Here is a 25,999-nt window from a genome sequence, read left to right on the forward strand (position 1 = left end):
TTTTGATTGCCTAAAAATGTCTTATGTCTCGTGTCACTTCGGGTTGCAAAGAACCAAGATGGCAACAACCAAAATGACTTCAAAAACGCCAGTCCACAAACCAATGGGTGACATCACGGTGACTTTGTCCACCTCTTATATACAGTCTATGGTGAAAATCCATAACGTTGCCTTAGTGCCCCATTTGTTATATAGTTTTACTTCTCTACTGTTTTCCAAGTCTTCCGGTGTCGCCATTCAATCTTTTTGCTTTTAATTTCCGCTACTTATTCAATTTGTGTACAATGTCGTAGTGTTTTTCTGTTTTATGCGTTCCTATACACCCCCCCTCTTCTTCCACCCCGACTCTCTTTCAACACATGCATGTGTTTTATAAGACTCATGATTGTCCCTTTCACGAGAGTCAGGAACCGTGGCGGCGCGGCAGAGCTCCCGTTTTTAAATCATGCCTCGCTTCTGGACGCCAGTCACCTCCTGGACGCCTGCCACCTCTCTCTCTGCTGTGGTAGAAAGAGCAATTTGAGCGATGGAGAGAAGTGTGTTTCTCATTAGTAGATGGTTTCCTCTGCCCCTGCACCCCGCCCACCCCTCACCCTCCACCCTGCAGCCTGGCCTCCACTGCTGCCTCTGGGACTGCTGCGGATTGGCAGCACGTCACTGCACACCTCGTAGCCTTACACAGAATAATAAAGGTACAAAGGGAGTGATGGAGAGACTGTGTTATTGATGCGCACAGACAGGCAGGAGTTGCTCTTGCCCACATAATTCATATGTACGGAGATGGATAGCGCCGTGTTATATTACACAGTCCGAGATAAAAAACAAGATAAAAAACAAGATAAAACTTGCGGTAATTCTAACATGTCAACATCCATTTGATCAAAAGTGGTTGTAGCCCCCACAGCAATCCATAAGTATTGGACACATTTTATGATGTGTTGGCTCTGGACTCTAGCAGATTGCAATAATTTGAAGTCGTTTACATCCACATCAGACGAACTATGTGGATATTGTGGACATTTTTATACTCAATTTTAGTGGGCCAAACATAATTGAAATAAAATTGCCGCATTTTTGTGTTGGATTTCAGATTATTGACCTGCTGCATGATGTTGTATTGTCCAATGAGTTTCTATGCATTCGCTTACGTCTGAGCAGGCTAGATGTTTCTGCATCCATCTTGCGACTGCTGTCAGAGGTGACCAAGGTGAAACGCCACCTCCCCCCATGTTTTACAAATGAGGTGGTATTTGTTGGATCTTGAGATGTTCCTTTTTTTACCCCTCCATGCTATAATCTTCCCATCCCTCTGGTGCTGTACATGTCGATCTTCGCCTCATCTGTCCACAACACTTTGCTGCAGAACTCTGTAGATTTCTTACTGTACTTGTGCAGTACTTCCCTTTCTACTGTAAGCTTTAGACTTAACTGGAGATTTGCATATTGTGGAAAACCCTCTTGAGATTATGCTCTCTTGAGAATAGTTTTTGTAACATCTACATCCTGGAGAGTGTTGATTGGTTGGGCAGGTTTAAAGGGTGTTTTCACCATTCCAATTATTCTTCTGTTGTTATCCAAATTTGTGCATGAAACAGTGAGAAACATCCGGCTCTGAAAAGTGAAGCCAATGCCGAAGTGCCTTAAACTTGCATTCTTTCTAACAGCCAGCAGGGGGCGACTCCTCTGGTTGCAAAAAGAAGTCTGATTGTATAGAAGTCTATGAGAAAATGAGCCTACTTCGCACTTGATTTATTACCTCAGTAAACATTGTAAACATGAGTTTATGGTCTCAATCGCTAGTTTCAAGTCTTCTTCAATACAGCATGATGTTCATTTAGTAAATTATGGTCCCATCTAGAGTCAAACAGACCATAAAGCAGGGGATGCTTTAGGGCGTGGTTACCCTGTGACTGACCGGTCGCTACCACGGCGTTGTCCGGTCTGGGTGTTGTTTGTGTTTTCATCTTACAACTTTCACAGTGTGTTTTCAGTTTGTTAAAGTTAATTATAACCTTTTTGGTCGCCTAAAAATGTCTTATTCTGCATTCGGTTGTACTTAGCTCCACTTTCTCGTGTCACATCTGGTTGCAAAGAACCAAGATGGCGACGGCAAAATTGACGAACTCAACGCTTCAAAAAGGCAGTCCACAAATCAATAGGTGACGTCACGGTGACTACGTCCACTTCTTATACACGGTCAATGGCATGAATCAATGATAAAGTGCACCTGCTCAAGAAACGATTGAGCAGCCAATTATCCCATTATGTTTGGATCTTGAACGCCACAGTCATTGTTTCATTTCAAATTCAGCCAAAAACAGAAACAACATTTCACTGCCAAGAGTGATGCCAAAGCTAATCTTATAATATCTCAGCCAATGGTTTTTCTCATGTATAAATGGTCTGTGCAACATCAGCAGAGCACTCATCCACATCTGGCACAACAGCAAATCCTTCTTCTTTTTTTTTTTTAAAGCGAGTTTGAGTGAGCCGACTTTTCCTATCGTTTAATAGAGAGAGCAGGCGAGGTGGATTGTCTGCTCATTGTATTCTCTTTTATGATCATGTTTCCATGATAGAAACCAGTGATCTTGGCCGTCATGGGCAGACCAGGTCAGCCGTCTGAAAAGGAAACTCGAGAAAACAGAAGGAAAGTCTTCAACGAAGAGGCTCCTGTGATTGGTCGGTGGCAGGTGGGCCACATGTGCTCCTGGCTGATGTCACTTCCCATGTGGCCCCATTTGTCTGCCCGCACTGTGGAAACATGTCAGTGTCAGTGAGGCGGCAGTAATATGCCACGCTTAGTTTAATGGGAAAAGTGCTGAGGCATGCCGTCGGTGTGTGTGTGTGTGTGTACAAGTGTTTTCATTACATAACTGGTCATATGACTGGATGCTCTACAGCCTCACTGTGTTTCAATTGTGTTGATGCACCAGAGGTTGAGACACGCAGGTTGGTGTGTTGTACTTGTATGTACTAGATGTGTCTATGTGTTGCACAGTGTGTGGACAACAGAGAGGAGATTTCTCTCGTCTCTATGGAAATGTTATGACAACAAGAGCTGCTCTGCACCTGCACGGCCTCCCTGTTTTCCTGCCAAAGGTTGTGTGTGCAAGTGCACTCGGCCTAAGCAGATTAAAAACATTTCATCAAAATGTAATTGGTGGGAGAGTTGAGGAGGTGATGGTGGCCAGGGAAATAATTTCTCCATTGTGCAAAGCAAGTTAGAGTGGGAGAAGAGAAGAAAAGGTGGAGGACCCTCAAGGGGAACACCAGTCGGTCTTTAGTCCGTGTGCTCTTGAGGAGACCTCTGTGGACTTTCCTGCTCTAACATCAACTGAATGCGCTCTGTTTGAAGCCGGCTAACGTTATTTCACCGAGGTCAATTAGTCAGTCAGCTATTGTATGAAAGCTTTGTGCGAGGCTGCGGTGGCAGGGGACTGAAGAGTTGGGGGGGACAAGTGGGAGGTAGAGTCTTGTAAGAGTTGGGAGCCCTCTATTGTGCCTCTTTTGTCTGATACTTTTTTCATCTGGCCACAAAAGATGAGGAAAGCAGACGTCATCGTGATTGTTGATTTAGAGAAACTTCCTTGGTACACTACAAGACTCATTTAGCTTTAGTGCTGTTCGATCATGGCAAGAATCATAACAAGAAGAATCCGACAACATAGTCGGGGTTATATAGCGCTCAGTGTTCGTCCTTCTGTCCGTTCACGAGTCCGTACACTTCTGTTCCCCGGAGCAGAACTCGGAAACTACTTAACTTAGGAACTTCAAATTTGGTATGATGGTTGACAGTGTGGTCTAGCTGTGCTTTTTGGGGATTAGAAGTCCAGGGTGCCCAAAATGTTTGAAATTTTGGCCAAAAACTTTGATTTTCTTCAACTTACAGCTGCACATTGAGCATTTGACTACTCCCCTACTTCAGTAGGGGTCAAGCAGTGAGCGGGGGTTTGTGAGCCATGCTCACGTTTAACACAACTACTCAATGACTTTTAGAAACATGCATTTAGAAAGAAAGTTTTGTAGCCTACATTTTTAAAGTTAAATGCATCAATCTGGTGCACTTTGAGAGCTAAATTAACAGGCTATAAGAACTTTGTGCAACAAGTTTGGGCTTTATTAAACAATTTAATCTTTACCACATTGGTTGTATAGATATGAACGGTGATGACACCAAAAAAAGATGGGTCGAGTGGGTTGGCGACATCGCCGCACTGAGGTCAGTCTGTACCGGTTGACAGTCGCGCTGGGAGCAGCAGGGAGAGAGGGCACGGCAAGTACTAAGCGGCGAGGTCCGGGTGACAAGTGCTGTAAAGCGCCACCTTCACCCCGGGCCCTTCCAAGCCAACCTAGAGCCAGTCACGGAGCACCACCATGGAGGAAATACGAGGGCCAGCGCCGGGTAGACACCGCTGTAAAGGAAAGGGGTGCGCTGGATTTATAACACAAGACAAAACGAGAGCGTCATTGCGAAACGGAATGCGGCACAATATTCGTTTTTTGTTGATTATCTTGTTTTCATAATTGAAATTCAATTAATTGCACAGCCCTATGTAGCATGTTAACCTGCCATTTCCATTTGTTAAATTGTGTGTTTGTTTCTGCAATCACTGGTGCAGGCAAACAGACCTACATGGATGATGTGGTGTGCCATCTCCCATGAAGTCTGTGCATTTCCTCATCCATTGATTCCATTGTGAAAGCCACCTTAAAGTAGTTCCTGTCCTGCATTGTCCATTGAAATGTGTGTATGGGGGACACAGGGAGAGATTTGGCAACGCCATTAACCCCAATAGGGGCACTCTTCCAATTTACTTTGACTGTGTGTGTGTTGAGGGCATTTGGGGCACAGGTGTCTCTCACACAGCTGCCCAACCATGAGCTGGAGAGGCTGCATTCCTAGCAGAAAGCTGGATAGGTCAGTCACACACACACACACACACATACATGCATTCTCATAGTATGTGCCACGTTGTCGTACACGCATACATGCCTGGACGCGTCTGCCATTTTCTTTACCTTTTTCAGCACACGCAGACCATCGCCAAACAGTATTCATCATCACTCAGCAGGATGTGACAGGTGGAGTGACATGAACTTAATCACCCATGTCTCTGTTTAGCCATGCGTTCAGGCACGGTGCAGGTGATACTTTAACAAGATAGTAGACTTTAAAACAAATAGTGTTTATTCCACTTCTTCTGTTGCTCTTCAGTTCAGTTCAGTTTCTCGCTTTAGCTTCTAGTTTCCTTCCAAACCAGGAAGTAGAGGGAGTGTTTTGAAACTGAAAAGCAGGCATTGTAAAGCCTGCTCAGTTTTCTACCTACATGTTTACTGTATCCTGCAGTTTTTCCTTTGCAGTGGGTTTCTTTCTAAGCCAGCTGTGTGGATTGGGTCTTGGAGTGAGACTGAAAGAGCAACTCCTTCACAAAGCACCTTTAGACAAACATGTTTGACCAAAAGGCCAGCCCGGAGAAAAGAGGGAGGCCCAGTTGCAGGGAAATATTTAAGGGACCACTTGTTCCTCGGAGGCCAAAGGGACAAAGCTGGGGAGCTGCTGGGTCTTTCACTCCGACCTGCCTGGGTGGCGCTCTAGAGGAGCAAACCTTTCATTAGCACTGGACTGCTGGCTCGACGGACGGATGGCGATAGAAATTCATACGCACGTGCGCTGGTGAGGTGGCCTGTATTATTCTTAACTGTTCCCCACACATCGTGGTGCTTCCACGGTCCACCGCCACTGCGGGGACTCGCAGCTGCGAGCTGGCAGGCTGCGCACTGTCTCCGCGGTCAACTACTGTGCAAACTAAGACACGCGCATAAACACATGCTGCAAATTCAGTCATTTGTGTCTTCTAAACTTCAACACCAGTCTTTTGTCAACAGATGTCTTGACACTTTGATCTGACCTCGTCCAACCTTCAGAAATGACAGTCTGCTGCTCTGTTGAGTGTTCGTTAGAGGAAGAGGTCGTGTCTCCACAGTGTTTTCTTGAGCAGCTTTGTCCTGGGATAGTGTTGGTCTCCAGGTTTTTATTTTTCACTCCCAGCTTTCTCCTTTCTCAGTGAAAAAAATGTGATTGCTGTCAACAGCCATGTTTCCATACAATTGTCAAGCTGATTTTAAGCGATCTTTTGAAACGTCGCAAACAAAGAAATTTGGCAGTTTATCATCAACTGGTTTGGAGCGAATAAATTCGGCTACAGTGTAGTTTGATCCAAAGTTGGATCTATAGGCTCCGCATGGCTGTAATCTTCCAGTAAGCAGAGTAGAAGAAGAAGTAGAGTTAGCAAACCGGAAACAAAACAAGTCAGCTTGTCCGTCTAACCATCTACAGGAGAAAAATGGAGAGCGGCCTTTCAGGAATTTCTTTCAATTAGGCAAGTTGTAATTCTCCTGTCACATCAGCTAGTATTGGTCATGTTTCCTGCTGTCCGGAGAGGAAGACAATCATTCTCATGTTATGGGATCCGAGAAGATGCCGGAAACAGCGGATCAGTCATGTTTGCTACATCAGAATTTATTCGGTAAAGGCGTTTCCATAACCCATGTAGCTCATCAACTCTTTTTCAGTAAAGGCAAAAAACACCTCAAGTGAGCATAAAACCATTTTTTCGCAATTGAGGAAATTTAGCTGTTTCCATCGAGCTTTTCTAATGCGATACTTAAGAATACGCATAAAAATATGTGAATGAAAACAGCTATACTGGAGATAACATTAACAGGCAAGTGGTATCTGAGTGAAGAACACTGATGATCTGACCACTTTTACCTGCACCCCTGGTCCCAAAGCCTTTATGTCTTGAATCCTTCCTTTCCCCGGCCTATATGTCGTGCCCATTCCACCTTTGCTGTTTTTTTTTTCCCCTTCCCTTCCTCTCTCTGTGTTTTGACCGTAACGGCGATGGGGGGATGCGAGACGACGTTGAAATTGGAGTGGAACACCACTTCCTGCCAACCACACGCTGCAGAAACCAAGACTGCTAAAAGACACACGGCCTTTGAATAACAAACACACACGAGCATCTCCCAACATAAAGTCCACAGTGATTGGAGCCCATAAAAATAGATGGAAAGAGAGACAGAAAGAGAGACCGACCGACATAGAGAGTGAAAGAGAGACGGACAGAAAAGGAAAGAGGAAGAAAAAAATGTGTTGGCTGCCGGGATGGAGTTGGCACCGCGTGTTCTGCTCCTGACCTTTTAGTGGGTTTGTGTAAATTATATCCCTTTTCGAGGGAAAATATGTGGTGGTTGAACTGGAGACCCCCCCCCCTCCCTCTTCTCTTCATCTGTCTGCTGTCGTTTACTCTTTTTCAGGAGTGCTCCATCCATCTTTTAGATCCCCCTTCACTTGTCTTCACGTCTTATCTTGCTTTCGATATACATTCCTTTGTTTTATGAAGTTGTTTCCCTCTTTGGTCACACCATAATAACTCCTATTTTGTCCATTCATCACTTCTCCGTCCTCCATCTCAACCCTCTACTTTTATGTCTTTGTATCAGCCTCCCCCCCACTCCTCTCCCTCGCCTCTCGCCTCTCGCCCTCCCCACAGCTATGCTATTTTCTGCTGTGCATGGAGGATACATTTAGCTTGTGGTCGCTTGGGAAGTGATGGCTACATTAGTGAGGGGGGGTTCTGGTGAATCGCTACCTTCTCTCCGCCACAGCGGTCTCTGTGCGGGCTGATGCAGACTTTCCACTGGGGTGAACCCATCGACTCGGGGTGCCCACCGGGGTGCACAGCCGCCATGCCCACACCCCCCCCTAGGCCACAGCCTGGGCTGGCCGGCACCCACACAGGCACGCGGCGTCAGCCTGCCCAGCGGGTGTCCCTGTTTATGTTTGTCTTGTGCGGTGGCTAGTTTCTCACTGCGCTGTTGTGACCATCGCACCACCCAGCCCGGCGCAGCACCCTCTGTCTCTCCAAGGAATGCCCTCTCCGACCCTGGCCAGGCCCCGGAGAGCTGTGGGCTGTAAGTGGCCGTTTGCCTCCGTCACTACAACTGGACCAGACAGAGGTCGGCTGTGGTTTCGGGTCCACATACTGAGGCAGTGAAGAGCTGAGGCCATATACTTATAGGCCCATACTGGTGGTTTTGCATGTTTTAGCTCATGAAATACAAATTGTGTATACTTTAAATTACCGCCTATCATTTACCAAAACATAGCATTGAGTCGATCAGTCCAGCGTGAAAATCAACTTGCGTGGACTTGCGTCAGATTGCAAATCCTTTGCAATGACCATTTCTTACTTTTTATGTGACAGATGTGGTGTTGTTGCTTGGCAATGCAGCTGCAAACAGTTACACTTCTGAAAACAGTTTCGGTTATCGAAAAGCATTCGACTCGTGAGCTGAGCTGTGGGGGAGATAAACAAAAAGCAAACATGTATAATTAGTAGAGTTTATTTGACATAATGAAATCACACAGAACTACAAGAATTACACAATAAAAGCTGTTTCACACTAAGCACAGATTTTCATCCAAAAAATGTGCACGTAAATTTATTTTGTGGGTTCTTATGAATGCTTGCATACCCTCACGGAACATTTGTACCGGGGGGAAAATATTCAGACGGACCTCGATTTCAGCGGATTTCTGCCTGCAGAAACACAATGCTTGACCAAGGAAAAACCTTTTATTTCAACTGATCGTCGTCATTCTGCATAATAATTAGCCATGTGCTTCTGTTTGTTGCACGGAGAGTAAGCATTTTCGGGGCCTTGGAACAATGCACGTTTGTTTTCGGGGTAACGCACTGTCGGACAAATGGGCTTTTTTTTCGGTCCAACTGGACATTTTTCGGACTATTGGTGTCTATTGGTCCCTTCTCAACATCCAATAATGTACGACAAACACTACTACCTCAACAACCAAATAAAGGACAATATATGGCTTGAGATCGCCCCGCAGCTGGGATACGATGAAGATAGTAATGTAGCTGATATGCACTTGCTAATGTTATGTGTTGGTCACAGAACGGGGCTAGCCACAACAGCTAGCGTCAGTGTTAGCATCACATTTTGGGTCCGATTAGTTTACGTATTGTGTAGTTAACATAAGCCTCTTAGACATTCTCTGTCTGTGTTTTTATTGTGTGGAGTGGAGTGGACACGGCATTATATCGGAGGAAAGTAATTGAGCCTCATTGACGAAAATGGAACGGATTTCGCAACGGAAAATTCGAATGCGAATTACCGCATTTTACTGCTTGCAAATTGTCGGAAATTTTATACGTTCTTATTTTTGCAATATTTCAAACTTTCAGTGTTCTGTAATCTTCATCATCAACAGGATCTACCTTGTTCATTAATACTGTTTATTTCAAGCATGTTTGAGTTTGCACAAGCTGGCGTGTCAAAGTTTACTTCAGAGACAAATGTTCTTGTAAAAAGGCTTCTAACACTGTTGACTTCAGATCTCTAAAGGGGGCGTCTGTGTGTCTTTGTCCCTGTTCTGCCCCGACTGCTCAGGATATGTAAACCAGCACTCTAATTACCAGACAACAGTCTGTAAAAATCAGCCTTATCCTGGTCTGCTACTCATTCACCAGCTCACTACTAATCAGCAGCCAGACACTTGTGACTGTCCAGACCCTCCCAACGGACGGGATTAGCAGATCAACATTTAGCGTGTTTGAGCGTAATGACTCACATCCCTCCCTCTGAGTGTTATTAGCGGTTAGAAACAAACAGGTGTTTGTTGGCCGGAAGTTGACGGTCCATTTGTGTAGAGTTAGAGTTCACGCGCAGGGGTCAGAGGTCAGGTGGCCTCCGCCCTGTGGCAGCAGGATGTTTGAGACGGCCATTATTACGATCTGCCAGTGGACGCTTGTGTTTGGGCTGGGTGTGGATGTGTGTTTGGGGGGGAAATGGAATTAGTGTGACGGACGTGGGTTACTGAAGTCAACCTTTGTGCCAGAACACATTAGGACGGCACGCACACACGCGCACACACGTAGTTTAATGTGATCATTTAACACGTCTGTTAGTCCGTTACGTCATCGTTTCAAAGCTTTTTGTGATATTATTCCAACTTTTGTGCATGGAAACACGGCAGGAAAACTTACAAAAACGTATTTGTAGCATCTAATCCACCCGTTGACACATGGGGGAGGGTTTCCCATCCTGTTAGAGACGTATGTAAATCATGCTGTCTACAACATACACACCATGAGCACCTACTGTGATGAAAAGGATTACAGGCACATAATCCGTGCCTGTCGCCACCCTCCACTCACCACACACACACACACACACACACACACACACACACACACACACACACACACACACACACACAGTGCTCCAACGGTGTAGAAAGAAACCATTTGAATAACATACAGTATCCCACACCTAAGTGCCAACCTATACAATACTTGGTGTTACTTTATTTCCCAATATGTGAGGTATACCTATTTGCATTGGTGTTGGTAGAGCTAATGAAATGAGTGGAATGTTTCTCTTCTCCTCGCTTGCCCGTACCCGTAATGTGCCCACCCACCTTACAGCGTAGCTCAGCTCAGTTTGAGATTACACAGGAGCTCCAGCCACAAACAACGTGGAATCTGCAGATGTGTATATACACCGCAGCAGCGCAGCCAGTCGTGATGCAAGTAGAGTTTGGAAGTTAGCGCAGGATGTGTACACAGCAATGTTTGATGAATGTCTGCTGGTGTCTTAAGGGGGGATAGATGCTTGGCCCCCGAAGGCCTCGGCTGGCTTTCTCCCCTCGTCAGTGCGCTGCTCTTAAGTTGTGGACGTCACGCTTCTGCTGTTTTGTTTGTGCTGCGGGTTTTTGACTCTTAAATGTTGCTGTATGTCTGGGGAACAATGAGAAATGGAGGAATAACTGGGAGGGGGAGAGAGGAAATAGTAGATGATGGTTTCTATGTCCAGATAATTTGCCTCCCGTTGAAAGAAGAAGTGCACGAGAGATTGTTTTGTCTTGTTTTAGTTGTTGAGATCAGCTCCAGATGCCTCGTATGGCTCTTATTAAAATATTTACATCTGGATTTAAAAGCTGTAATTGCAACTATAGTTTTTTAATGGCATTTTGGATTTTTGTCTTCAATATATATCCACAACAGCAGGGAGCAGCTGCACTTAAATAAATAAACAGGAAATGATGCCTTAATAGCACGCCAGACTCAGCATCTGCTTTTACCTGACCTGAACTCAGTACTGCATTACTTTTTACAGCATATCACAAACAATCATCTCTGTTTAAAACATAGACTGTATATATAGATGGACGACGCGTCTCCACTTCCTCCCACTGTACAAAAGTGAAGCCAAAATATCGTGGATACGGGAGCTGCATCGCGGTATCGAGGTCCCGCCCACACATCCACCCGAGCCAATAACGAGCTGAGCATGGCCGCAGCTTGTTAGCATGAGATACCTAGCTGCTACGTTAGCACCACGGTAGCTGTTTGGCTAGAAAGACACAACAACTAACCATAATATCTCTATAACTACATTGATGATCAAATTCACATATGTGTTATTACACAGACCGGTGACGGTTATGTAAAGTTAAAGTTACATCTCCTCTCTCGTACATTTCCCGAGCCCCCGGCTGCGCGACTACTTTACTCAGAGCAGCAGTCAATCATAGCTTTAACCCTCTTTTTATAGCATCAAATAACTAATTAAAACAAAACTTATCAGAACAATTAACACTTGAACATACATCCGCGAGATAAGAACTTCCTAAAATGACCGAAATCATCTTTCGTAAAAAGTTATTTGACGTGTACTTTGTCTTTCTAGTTTGGCCCATGTCCCAATCACTAAGATAGAGGGGGTGGGCATCATGATCTATACTGCAACCAGCCACCAGGGGGCGATCCAGATGTTTTGGCTTCACTTTTCGGGAGCTGTCATGTCTTCTGTCTTTATATACAGTCTGTGGTTTAACCTTAAAAGTCATTGTGTGTGTAATACTGTATGTTTGCTCTGCTGATCTGGTGAGATGAAATAATGCGCTGAGTAATATTGTTTTAATCCGTAGCGGGGGACTCTGCCGAGCAGGCGGTGTCAAGACTCCTGCTGATGCCCCCCCCCTTCATGTGGCCCCTCACAGTGACTTTATTAAATCACAAACCCCATGGTCATTTTAATGCATCGCTGTGTCCAGTCACAGGAGGTTAATGATTGTTTATCCTTTGTTTCTCTCCTCTCTCAAATGTGCAAACACACAATCCATCAGACAGAGATGCTTTGTTGTAGAGTAAGTTTCAATTTTTTTGCCTCCTCAACCGAGTTCCAGCAGTTCTGATGTGTCCGTGTACGTGATGAAAGATGCTTTCAAATAACAAACAGAGCTGTAACCAGAGGAGGATTCTTAGGCATCCCAGAAATGATGACAGCTCTGTTATTGTCGCTCGTCTTGTGATCCTCTTTCTTTTGTCTGGACATGGTTTTGGTTGGACGTGTTGAGGTTTTGGACCCCCGACGACAAACAAGAAAGCATTGTCTGAGGCCTGAGGCCTAACAGACGCCAGTGTGTGGCAACTGTAACCGTTGGTGACAATCGTTCACCGCTGAGTTTTAACATTGGGGCCCCTCACTTGCCTCTGGTGTTTCTAAACTACTAGCTCCGTGAACAGCTGCTCAGACCTCCGTCACTTCTCATCACAGCTGTTTTTCTTACGAAGGACATGAGAGGCAAGCGACCTTCCCCTGACATCCTGACCTCTCTGCACTCATCCCAGAAAGACCTGGGAATTGTTTAACCTCAAACGGGAGTTTAATTCTTCTCGTCAATGGATTGTGCATTTGCATCCAAGTGGTTATAGTTAGTTTTAATTCAGAAAAAAAAGGAGAGGCCAAGAAGTGGTGTCCTCCTGCCAGTAAAATTGGAGGGAGCTAAAAGCTATTTACAAGTGCTTACTCTTGAATAACTGGATCTGATTAGTTTAAACGATAGCGCCACGCTTGAGCTGCGAGCTTCATCTGCCGGTCTTAGGAAGCTTATTTGGACTCTTCTGGCATGTTTGATTATGGAACATGGTTTTTAACCAATATGTGCTCGTATTTCACCCCCATCCTGCACCCCCTTTCACCCTCGATGACCTCCTCTCTGTCCACTCCACTCCTTTCCTCTCGTCGTTAATACCATTACTCATTTGCTTATTTTTTTTTCTGAATAAATAGAGTTCCCCCACCCAACGTCCCTCCATTCCTCTGAAATGAGAAGCACACTTGGGTTGCTTTCCAGCGGTGACAGGCTGTTCTGTTTAGGTGCTCTTTAATTCTACTGCTGTCTGTTGGACACACACACACACACACACACACACACACACACACACACACACACACACACACACACACACACACACACACACACACACACACACACACACACACACACACTCAACACCTCCACAACTGCCGCCCCCTCCACCCCTCAGTTCCTCTCGTCAGTACATTTCCAAAGACGGATAAGCTTTTCACTGCATGTGGCCGTGCTTGGACGGCGTCCCTCCGCCTCTCTCTCCCCTCACATTTCATCATCGCTCCACCTCTTTAATTTCATCTAATTCTTTCCATCCTCCCCTTCTTATCTTACAGCATTGGTTGGATAATCATTCTTCATTACTAGTTTCCTCATTCGTGTTTATATTTTGCTTTGAGTCTTTCAACACCTTGTGCTCATGAAGCTTAACTGTCTTTCCTACTTCTATAAACCTACAGGACAGTAGGACCAGCCTAACTCAGATTTAGCTTTGGCCTCTCTCTACATCTTAATTAAAGCTTCAGTAGGCAACTAGTTTTTGGCATCATTGGGCAAAAATTCTATAATAACCTTTCAGCATATTGAAATTCAAGTGTTCTGAGAGAAAACTACACTTCTGCACCAATTCAGATTTTCTGAGAAATTTGAGTTAGTTTGTGTTATCTCGATGATTTCATCACGATACGATTCCAGTGAAAGACGATAAATTATCAAATTGAATTGTCGCCCAGTTCTACCTACTCAAGAAGAGCTGATAATTCAAATTAACCAATCGACCGAAAAATCTGACACTTTTTTGATAATTGATTAATTATTTCAGTCATTTTTCAAGCAAAAAATAATAATAATTCTCTGGTTCCAGCTCCTTAAATGTGAGGATTTGCTGCTTTTCTTTGTCATATATCATAATAAATCTTTGAGTTTTGCACTTTTGGATGAACATCAGACATCACTTTGCGATGGGTATTTTGTTTTCATTATTTTTAAACTATTATAAGTAAGATAAAGTGAAAACATTTACAGGTTTATTGTAGTTATTGGCATAACTGAATAATAATAATAATAGATCAGCCTCTAGGATAAGGTGTCCAGGTTTCTCTGCAGCTGGTTAGTGTTAAACACTAAACTGATATCCTCGGAGCCTCATAAACGCAAAAATACGGCGCCCCCCCAGGAATGGACGTGGCCCTTCGAAGGCAGTTGCTTACTGTATTTTGTTTCGGCCACAGGCTGGCCCAGCACAGACCTACTCCTATTATACATTACTTACCTGCCAGCTTGCATTGTGCACTTCCAGTATGAAATGATAATGAGACGCTTCGGTCTATATGTCTATATGTCGGCTGAGGGGAGAGACAATCACTGAAAAAGACACAAATGACAAGCCTAGGAAGGAAGAAAATATTTGCACTGGGGAAATCACACTGCAATTTGTTTTTATATCTAATAATACACTAAACAGCACGTGAAATGAATTGCATGTGTGCCTGCTGATGTATGTTGCCAAAAACTAACCAAAGTCAAATTCCTCCTTTTTGCTTTCTTTGCCTGTTTTTCTTCTTCTTCTTTTCTCACTTCTCATCTTTCCCCTCGCTGCTTTTTTTTTTTTGTCAGAGCAGCATCTGGGCCATCTGCTGGCACAGACTGGCAGCTGTATGGCATGGAGAGGAACCGGTGGCACACCACCCTTCGTCTGTTATTAGTACTTCAGAAAGATGTGGAGGGAGGGAAGGTGGGATGTGGGGCAGGAGAGCTGGAGCGAGTACTGTAGGGAAAAATAGAGGGCCAAAAACTGGAGCCAGAGAACCAGGTTCCAAAAACAAAGTGGTGGTGTGTTTTCACTACTCAGCTCTTCTTTGCCTTCTCAACTCTTTTACTCTGCTGCTTCAATTCCCTTTTTTTAAAAATCCTTGGCGCTCGTTGATTAGCACGTAGCAACATCTCAGAAACTGAATGCAGCTCAAGAGCTTCAAATTTGTGTTGGGAGAAATTTAAAAAACTGTCAGATTTGATAAAGCAGTCAACATCTTCTGCTACTTGCATCAACCTTTTTTGTATCATGGAAAAAGTCATTTGTTTGCCATCTTTTTTTTTCAACGCTTCATCTTGTGATTTTTTTGGAGTTAATTTCATGCCCCCAACTGCTGACTGTAAATACTGTTGACCGAGTTTGGAGAGATGGTTTGAGGTTACTGGGAGGTCAGCTGTGCTGTGTGGGCCGGAGGGATATTTGGAAGATGGAAAAAAGAGAGGCAGAAAGAGACATAAAAAAAGTTATTTGAATAAAAGATTGAGAAGCGTAGAGGAAATACAAACGCTACTTGCAGCCACGTGACTCGGTGCTTTTAACACATTTGGCTGCTTTCTCGCAGCCCTGAATTTTGAAACAAATTAGAGACAAAAAAATAACAAGTGAGAGAGAAACGGGGAGGAGGGAAGAGAAAAAATGGTTACTCGGAAGTAATTCCGTGTGGAATTTTTTGGGGTTGATGATAGTGAAAAAGGGTCCCTTGAAACTACAATAGGGGCCATTGAGCAGCGCAGGCTGTGAGTGTGAGCGTCAAAGTTGGACCCCATCCAGGGACCAGGTTTCTCTTAAAGCCGGGGGAAGAAAAGAGGGACTGTTTTATGGAAGGAAAGGAGACACACACACACACACACACACACACACACTGTTCCCCCTCTCCTCTTCTTACTCACCTACATGAACATTTGCAGATGCCTGTACAGAGGAGAAGGGCAGAAACATGCATGCATGCTTTCAGCTGTAAGTATTGTTCTTATCTGACATCATCTACGTGCAGTATCCTATCTGTCCTTTTACATGGAGTCCCTCTAGTATACACACATGTGCTCACAATTAAGCCCCATCCATTGTACTCTCTATCTTACTCTATCGGCCTGCTTGCATCTTTTATTGAGAACCGCTCTTCCAAACAACCTCACACTCGACACCGCACTTCCTCCGGTCCTCAGCAATACACCCGCCAAGCGTGAAGTCGATCGGATGAACGGTTGTCGAGTAACTCGAAGGACAGACATACATACATTAGAGCTGCAACAATAATCGATTAGTTATTAACTATTGAATTAATCGCCAACTATTTTGATAATCGATTCATTGGGTTGAGTCATTTTTTAATAAACAAAAAGTCTAAATTCTCAGATTCTAGCTTCTTAAATGTGAATATTTTCTGGTTTCTTTACTCCTCTATGACAGAAAACTGAATATCTTTGAGTTGTGGACAAAACGAGACATTTGAGGACGTCATCTTGGGCTTTGGGAAACACTGATCGTCATTTTTTCAGCATTTTCTGACATTTTATAGACCAAACAACTAATCAATTAATCAAGAAAATAATCAACAGATTAGGCTAAAACAGGCTAAACTCCTTTACAACTTCAAAATCAGGACACTTGGAGGTTAAAACACTTGATGAAGGACAAAGAAGATCTCCAGGGGGTGCGTTGTTTGTCCGGATATTCCTCTAGGAAGTTTGCTCTCTGAGCAAATTGACATAATAGGGCCTCCATGACAGGAGTGGTGCTGTTTTATGTGTTTGTGTTGTTAGCATGGGACCTTGCACAACAGCCCCCCAGCTATGGACCAGTATATGCATGCGTGCGTGCGTTTGTTTGTAGGCGTGGGCGTGTTTGTGCGTGCATGCTGCATCAATCCCCTACCAGCATCCTACCTATAAAACACATGGGTGGTCAGCCTGTTTATTGTGTGGGTTTGCAAACAATGCTCACTCATTAGGCTTAGACCAGTGAGTCACTCACAATGGTTAAGTCCAATTACAACCTTAACCGGAGTGTTTTCAATCATAATCTTTATTTCCATGTTGCCTCCAGCTCACTGCTGGTAAGGAAGAATTACAAATTGAAAGCACACATTAAACAGTATTGTAAAAAAAAAAGGGTGGTGCACTGTTGATTGTAGCAAAGAGAAACACTTACTTTTATAGAACACTTACACATTAATTATTATTGTAAATTAGAGATGAACGATTTAACAATTTGTACCCATGCTAGCGGCACTCTAGGGATGGCACTGTTGGTTGGCTTTTACTGAAATATCTTGACAGCTGTCAGATGGATGGACATTTAAGGTTCCCAGAAGATGAATACTTATGACTTTGATGGCACTTGTGGATGGCTTGCCATGAACATTTCTATATACATTCAAGCCCCCCTAAGGTTCAAATGTGATCACTTTTGAGATCCCCAGACTTTCGCGCTTGTGCCACCATCAGGTCAAATATCCAATTTGTCCATTACTTTGTTTTATGACCAATAATGATATTCCCATCAGCCTTAGCCGTACTTTGTGTTTATTGCAAATTAGCAAATGTTAGCATGCTAAGATACTAAATAAAGATGGTGTTCATGGTATAAACATTATACCTGCTAAACATCAGCATTTTAGCATTATCATTGTGAGCGTGTTTGCATGCTGAAGTTAGCATTTAACTCAAAGAACAGCCTCTCTTAGTTTTGTTATTAGGCTGTACAGACATTAAAAAGGACCTATTATGCTCATTTTCAGGTGCATACTTGTATTTTAGGAACATGTTTGCATGCTTTAATGTTCAAAAAACACTTTACTTTTCTCATATAGCTCCGCTCTAACTAGCTTTGTTTGAGGGTGTGCCAAACTAGCCGTTATGCAAATGTCTTACTTGATGACATCACCACGTTACGGAAAAAAGGCGGCACGGTTTTTCAAGCAGTACAGGAGCAGTGTTTCTGTGGGGGAGAGTGACCCCCTTTTGGCGTAGACTTTGGGCTTTATTACTTTGCAGACCTTTTACATGCTAAAAACTATACAACACACTAAAGGAAATGGAAAAACCACAAAAGCATAATAGGTCCTCTTTAAAGAGGGAGCGAGAGTCTGACATACTCTCACATGAATGTAAATGTCTATGTAGATGTTTGGCACTGCACCACTATTGAAATTAATTTGCACATGTACACATAGACAAGTTGACTAATGTGTGGATGATTATCTTATATCCAGCATAATCACACCTGCACTTGTACCTTTGTTCCCTTCTCTTTCCTGGACTCCCCCTCCTGGGATCTCTCCCCTCGCCCTGTTGAGTGATGGCTTAAAAGGAAAGGGAAGTTAATGACAAATATAATCCCCCCACTTTGCCTGTCAATCTAATCCTTCCTCTTACACGCAAAAGGTGGAAACTAACAACAAAAAAAGACAACTCGGTCCGTTTATATTTTTGGATATTCATTTAATGATAATATCACTTTTTCCACTTGTACAAATAAGTTCACAAAATAAAAAAAAACAACAACAACGAATGACAACAAAGAGCTTCCCAAAATAAACAGGGAAAAATTAATAATCACATCGAAAATAGTTTGGGTTATCTTCAATGTATTCTATTTTACAGACAAATATTCCAGTTGCATTGCTTGATTGTTTGTTTGTGTGGGTTGTCAAGGCATCTTGTTGGCAGGGAACTGTTAATTGTGCGCTGGGAACACTGTGGGTACTGTAGGTAACTTTACAGATGTGATCACAGATGTGTCTTTGGTGTGTTTGGGGTTTAATGTACTCCTAGGCATGAGGGCAGATAGAGGGGGGTAACTGATAGTAACTTGACGTCTGCAGGTCTTTGCACAAGACAGAACACGTACTTGCATTATCACTGAGGTTGACAGATCTACACACATACACACACACACTCTCACACACACACACTCACATGCTCACACATGCACACAAAAGGTTACCTTGAGTCCTTCTTTGCCCTATGTTCACAGATTTGGATCTCAGCACATTGTGTCGGCATAATAACCTTCCTGTGGATCTCCCACTTTGCAATTGTCATTGTGCTCTACACAACAATATGAAGAAGTTTGCTTCTCTTGTGCATCTGGTCTTTCCAAAGTCTTGTTAGGTGCAAGTGAGCAAAACCGGGGCCCTCCTTGCCAAGGAGAAAATGTGCACAGCATTACACCGAGCAGGCTATTTTTACTCAAGGGAAACACAATACACAACCACTATTTGCTTTGCTTGTTGTGGGCCAGGCTAAGTAGTATGTTGTATGAATTGTGGTTTAGGGATAAGATAGAGTTTGCAGAGAATATAAATAATAAATAACGTCTCTGAAGTTCTCTTGTGCTGTGGTATAGTCATGTGAGTGCTTACTGTAATCGAGGCGAGCTCTAAACTGTATCGAAACACGGCGCAGCAATGAAACAGAAGGGGTTCATTCAACTGCTTCCCTCTGTACCTTTTTGTAATCCTGCTTACCTTCTCGCTTCGTGGTGGCAAAGCAGGCTGAGGGCTTCAGAATCGAGAAGGGGGGGATTTAGCCTCGAGTCTGTCCAGACTCACATCTACTTAGACTGTCTGACATTCTGGGGGCAAAGCCCTTTGATTGACTTTGCTGGTACCAAACGAGTTTTAATCTTCAAAGATTTTAATCTGCTGTTTTGTCTGTTAGTCACAAGAGGTGGGGGGGGGGTTTACAGAGCTGTTAACAGTCACAATGTTGCACAGTAAAAAAAAATAACATAAAGACACAGGTATAAAAAAACATATATACAAAACAAAACAAAAATTACAAGAGCCAAATAAAGCAATACAAGCATCAGCTATTTTCTCTGCACGACTTCATTTTGGTGTCTTAACGGTCATTCAAAGCAAGCACTGATCTCTTTGGGGCAGCACTGAGGAGTTACAACATGCAGCAAAGACAATTGCTGATAGTGTTTAGTTGGGCTGTTGTGATGGAGAAAGGGCAGCACAACCCTATTTCAGTGCACTCTCCTTTATGAGCAGATAAAGGAGGGCCTGAGGTCACCATGTCCCTTAACCCCTATACTGTAGGTTTCAGCCAATGACCACATAGTCCCACCATCACAGCTTGGGAGCTGAGAGGTTGCCATTCCAGCAATGTGAGTGAGGAAGTATTATTGAAGCAGGATGCAGCATGTGAATGGAGTAGAGGCACTTTCGATGCTTTTTAAAGTCAAAACAAATGCTTTTGAACTTGTTTAATGTCTGCTTAGACAACAGGAGGGCATTGAGTTCAATATATGTCCAGTCTCTCTGGCTGATACTGTGTCCTCCATTTTTCACAACAGCAATCTCTGTCTTTCACAACAGAGTTGAAGAATTAAAATCCTCCTTTAGTTCTGAGTAGTCAAAGCCAGGTGTCAAAAGTAGGAAGGCTTGTGTGAAGTCATATTGTTATTTGATGTACAGTGGTCCTGTAGTAGCAACACCTCATATTCCAGATTGCCGTTCTGAACAGCAGGTTCAGGGATCAAAATTTGGGGCTGTTTTTGAGGCAGTGCCCCATTGTCCAAACCAGCCTTCACTCCATCCAGCTCTAGCTGGGAGGGCTCACAGTCCAGGTCCAGGTGGCCCTTGGCCCTCTTCCTGCGAAGATAGCATACCACTCCCACTGCTACTGCTATCAGTATCAGCAGTAGCAAGATGGCAATCGCAGGCACCAGCATAGTAGTCAGCCTCTTGTCATCAAACTGTGCGTCAGGGCCCTTGCTTTCTGCAACCGTATGGGCCTCAGTGCAGACACTGTCCATGCCACTAGGTGCACCTAGTGGACTGGCGCACACAGTGTAGGTGGAGTTGGGCTTCAGGCCTCTGAGTCTATACTCTGGGAAGGATGCCGGCAGGCTGAGTTGAATCGGCCTGCGGTCCGGCCCAGAGAGATTGCGGTAGGTTAGGCGGATTCCACGGATGTAAGGCCGCATTTCAATGTAGCGGTGCAGGTCCAGCAGGATTGAGGTTGCGGTTGCTTGATGCGAGCTGATGTCTGGTGCATCGGCGCTGACAGTTGCCATGGGGATGGCATCTTCAGGTGGTGAAGGTGGGTGTTGGTTTTGGACTTCACAATACATGCCAGAGGTGCCATGTGGACAGGTACATTCTACCTGACCGTGCTGGTCCAAACGACAAGTACCCCCATTCAGACAGGTGTGAGGGGGACAGAAATGCGGCTCCTCACCGGGGTCCATGCTGCTGCTACTTGGGGATGCAGGGACAGGGGGCAGGGGAAGGTCATCATCGTTTTCTGTGGGGTTGTCACTTGCCCTGGGGACTGGAATAGCTCTAGTAGTACTCGAGAAGGTAGTGACAGGAACAGGCAGGGTAGTAGTAGTTTTGACAGTACTAGTGGTGACTGTAGTTGTAGTCGGACAGCCAAAATCCCTGTGCTCCAGTCTTTCCAATACCTTTGCAGCATTGATCGGTGGGAAATGGCAGCGGGTCTCCTCTGTTCTCACCAGGGTGATGCTCTGGGCTCTCAGCCACCTTGGGAACCATGCTAAGGTGCAGAGACAGTTGAAGGGGTTCTCTGCCACTGTGAGCTTCCTGAGGTGGGGTAAGAGCTGGGAGAACTCTTCAGGGAGGCCCTGCAAACTGAGGCTGCTAATGTCCAACTCCTGCAGCTCTCCAAGGTTCTGCAGGTCCTGCACCTTTAGAGGACCCATCGGGTTCCCAGCCAGGCTGAGGTGAATCAGCCCCTGGGTCTCCTGTAGTGCTGAGGGGAAGGACTCCAGTTGGTTTCCTGAGATGTCCAGTTCGTGGAGGTTCTTTAGACTACCTATGAGCTCCTTATTCAGGCTGGTGAGCCCCACACCACCCAGTTTGAGCGACTCTAGGTTTGGGGTATGGAGGTCTGAAGGACCCAAGGTTGGAAAGACATTAAAGCGAAGGTCCAGCAGCAGTAGTTGGGGCATTGAGAGAGCAGGTAGGGATGTCAACTGGTTGCCCTGCAGTTTGAGTTCCAGCAGGTGCTCCAAGCCGTTAAAGGCCGCAGGGTGGATGGTCTCGATATGATTACTATACAAATAAAGGCGCTCAAGCAGGGCCATACCCTGGAAGCATTCCTCTGAAATGTGGGTGATCTGGTTGGATGACAAGTCCAGGTTTCTCAAAGAGGTCAAAGGTTCAAACACCCTGTCAGTAAGTTCAGTCAATTTGTTTTGACTGAGGTCCAGCATCTCCAGGTTCTCCATACCATCAAAATCCTCAGTTCTCAAGCCCTCAATGCCGTTGGCAAAGAGGTAGAGACTTTTTGTGTATGGGGGCACTCCCTCGGGAATGGTAGAGGAGCGTCTCTGGAAACACAAGATGGATTCTGGCGTGGAACAGGAGCAGTCCTTCGGGCAGTCGCTGGACAAGGTGCCATCGGGGAGGATGAGGAAGAGCAGGAAGGGCATCAGCGGAGTGAGAAAGACCTTCATGGTGCAGACTCTTTCTCTCTCCATGCTCAGCCTAAAACAAGAGAACATATAAACTGTCAGTGATCTGCAGAGAAATATACAGTAGTACACATAATATTACTAGGGCTAAGAAAAGAAATGTGGGAGGGTTGCAGCATAATGTTGGATTTCTTTAACAAAGCATTTTTTCTCCCTATATCGTCTAGTTTTCTAAACCAGCTTGGGTCAGCTATTGATTCAGTGCGTGGTTCTTTAATGTGTTTCAAAGAGCGAGATTACTATCAAAGGTTTAACTATGCATAGCCAGTGATCAAAGGCAGTCTTTTGTCACAAGGTCTCTCAAACAATAGGGCTGTAGCCGTGACCTCAGGCTTCAGAGGGAGTTTTCTGCTAAACTCTGGGAAAAAATTGACATAGTGGCGTCTTGCCACGCTTTTCTGGCTAAAGGAGTGCCACATTCTTCCTGCGATGATCTGTGTAATAGATAGTATTGCGGGATGCCAAAACCGTTGTTTCTAATGATGGCTATGTGCACATGCATGAGTACATGCACAGCCACACATGTATGATAATATGTGTTGTAAGCCGCCCACCCACTGCTATTTACTGTACTGCACACACTGTGGTTGTAGTAGGGTCGCAGTTAACCGTTCTCCCTATGTTTACGACAGACTTCATAGCCTATGAAACACACAGACGCACGGCAGCAATGAACAAATCCGACTTGTTTTGTTTCTGAGATGATGTATCAAAGTGAAAACACAGAGTGACTTTGAACGTTCTTCTGCCTCTCCAGAGCCACTGAAACAGTGAAAAAGCTTCACACACGCCCTCTCAATGATTCACCATAAACACTGCTCTGGTCTCTCCAGTTTCATATAACCATACCGTGTCAACTTTGTTTGGCTGTATGTCTGCCATGCTGCACGTGGCCATGCATCTGTGGATGATTTACTCTGCGGCGTTGTAAACTTGGAGAAGAGCTCCACTGATAGGCCAGAGCTGCTTCCCTGACCATAGACGTAATATAAATAACACACGCTTTCTATGTTATCATTGCGCAGATTGACGGCCAGTGTTGCTGCTTGCCAAGACAAGTGTCTCTAATACTGGATGAAATATACAGATACTGAAAAGAGTGCTGTAGATCACCAGTTGCTGTGATTTAAGTCCACTTCACCTGAGCCTTCCAAAACAAACGCCCTGGTAGAGCGTCAACACAGTATTTAAAAGGGCTTAAAAGGAGGGGAAGGGATGATGGAAAGGACAGAGAGAGGAATTAGGGGGGAGATAAAGAAGAAACTAGTTGCAGACAATTAGTCTGTGTGGCAGTTTATCATCCTCTGCTATCAAGTGAGACGGCCTTGGGGGGGAAGAGGCAACATCTCTATCTGTTAACCATTTCTCTTCTTGAGACAGCTGTTTGTCTTCTCTCTTTTTTCTTTTTTTTTAACTCTTCAGGCAGTCAATAGCCCTTCTTTGTCCGTAACCCTAAACCAGAGGCACCCTAGCCTGATTTGCTCATACACTAGGGCTGTCCTCGACCAAAGAAATTCTTAGTCGACTAACACTCATACGATTTTGAGTTTCTCCACAAAGAATCACACAAGAGCACCACTTTAAATCTGGTGTTTACCAGAGATGGGCTCATGAGTTTCTTGGAAATGAGTCAGTCAGCATGATAAAGCATAAAAAAAAAAAAATAGTCGACTAAAGAAATCGACCAAAAACGACCAATTAGTCGACTAATCGACTAAGATGGGGCAGCCTTATCGAATACATTCAATATTCACCTGGGATTACTTTAGTTAATGTCGTGATCTAAGCTTATTGATTGGGGGCGAGGGTAGTGAGTAGTTGATATCTCCAAGCCTTGAACATTTATGACACCCACAACAAGCACTGTATGTGTTGGTCGACTTGAATGCCTGAGGGAGCTTACTTTAGGGCCTTAAATGGCGCAGTTGTTGATGTCTTCACTGCGCAAATACCTGAATGAGAAGCCAAGTATGTGTGACTTATAGTCTTACACAGATGGAGCGCACACACATATAACAGAGAACATTCTGTTCTCACACTGCTTTACCTAGGGTTGTGGCCCGTTGCACAAGAAATGTCAAAGAAATTGCTTCGGACGTTTTATTTTCCTCATTTCCTTTTTCTATCTTGGATGTTCTTTTCCTCCTAAAGTTACAGCATTAATAGATTTTTTGCACAATGGTCATTGAACCAGGCAGGCATATTTTTTTAATCTCCGTCTGTCTAATTGTCTTTCCTATGTGCAAAATCGCTGTAGTTTGGTTTCATTTACTTGTTGGTGTCAATCCCACTTCTGAAAACAGCTTTCTGTTAATAGAAAACATTAAACTTAATCTAAGTGTGTGTTACAGTAGCATCAGAGCTGCTGCCAACGTCAATAATTTCTTCTTTTTGATATTCATTTACTGCTCTTTCCTTTCACTCTGTCTGTTTAATGAAACATTTTCTTTCCAAAAAAAATGTCAGAACTTGGAGAGGAGATCAAGGGTTTTTGTTGGGGGGAGGGTATCATCTCATCACACCACAGCTATGGCATTTATTTTCCTTCTCTTTCAGCATACTTTTCTTTCCGCTCCTCCTTGAAATTGCAACCCCTCTTTGGAAAGATTCCCTGATGTCTTATTTTTCCTTCTCCAGTGTATGAACAAAAAGCAATCATGGCATTCGCCCGAACCCCGCTGCCAACGCGTTCCTCTTATTATTCGGATAACTCTTTCAGACAGGGCAGAAATGTTACTCTGTGCAGCCAGACGTCAATAACACGACTCTACTCAAACCTCGAGGCTTGATTGAACAAAGCAGCTAACTAGTTTTCAGAGTCACCACCTGCTAACAGCACAGAAAAACTACCTGAACTTTGCCAGCCATGCAGAAAACCCGCTTAGTGTTGCAATTTGTTTATGGAAAATGTTGTCCGGAAAGTAACGATAACATCTGCGACAGTTTGCTGTTGGCTACAGCTGAATGGGCAGCAGAGGTGAAAGGTTGCAGCTATCCTTTAATCGCCTTTACACCCAGCGCCTGGGGGTATTCACTTTAACAGGTGAGTAATTACATTTACAGAGATGTAAAGAATTTGGGGGTCATGACTCAGGGGCTGGAGAGAAGTCCCATGTTAGTAAGATAATTGTAGTAATCAATAACTAGAGTCATAAACCCATAGGGTGGCCAAAGCCTTTCAATAATAGTCAAAGAGAAAAAGACAGGTTTCATTACAGGCCTTAGAAATGATGATGATGAGGAGAGAGAAAGAGTGGCTGCCGTGCTGCGTATGTGTACAGAACAAGGGAAAACAAAAGGATTTGGGAAGATAAACAGGAGATGAAGGGGTTAGGGAGAATCAAGCAACAGCTGGAGCGTACGCAGATGGTCTCAGGTTTTCATATCGTCACTGTGTGTAGGGTGCTGCGTTTCAGTTTCAGGATACTGCATGTGTCTGTGTCAAAGGACCAGGATTTACACCAGACTCTTTTTTTGGTGGCCAATAT

At 44.3% G+C, this 25,999-nt stretch overlaps 2 protein-coding genes across 2 annotated transcripts in view; one reads left to right on the forward strand and one right to left on the reverse strand.

The window, feature by feature from the left end:
* The window catches only part of coro7 (coronin 7), a 139,667-nt gene that overhangs the window by 54,210 nt on the left and 59,458 nt on the right, over positions 1 to 25,999 (forward strand). The gene's annotated exons all lie outside the window — the stretch shown is intronic.
* vasnb (vasorin b) overlaps positions 18,488 to 25,999 on the reverse strand; it is a 28,830-nt gene continuing 21,318 nt past the window's right edge. Inside the window, exon 3 of the mRNA XM_074656682.1 lies at positions 18,488 to 22,524. Within this exon, the coding sequence (XP_074512783.1) occupies positions 20,439 to 22,517 (2,079 nt within the window). The 5' untranslated portion in view covers positions 22,518 to 22,524 and the 3' untranslated portion in view covers positions 18,488 to 20,438. The remainder of the gene's footprint in view (positions 22,525 to 25,999) is intronic.

Source organism: Sebastes fasciatus, chromosome 13 (genome assembly GCF_043250625.1).
Source record: "Sebastes fasciatus isolate fSebFas1 chromosome 13, fSebFas1.pri, whole genome shotgun sequence".
In the NCBI taxonomy this organism is placed as follows: domain Eukaryota; kingdom Metazoa; phylum Chordata; class Actinopteri; order Perciformes; family Sebastidae; genus Sebastes; species Sebastes fasciatus.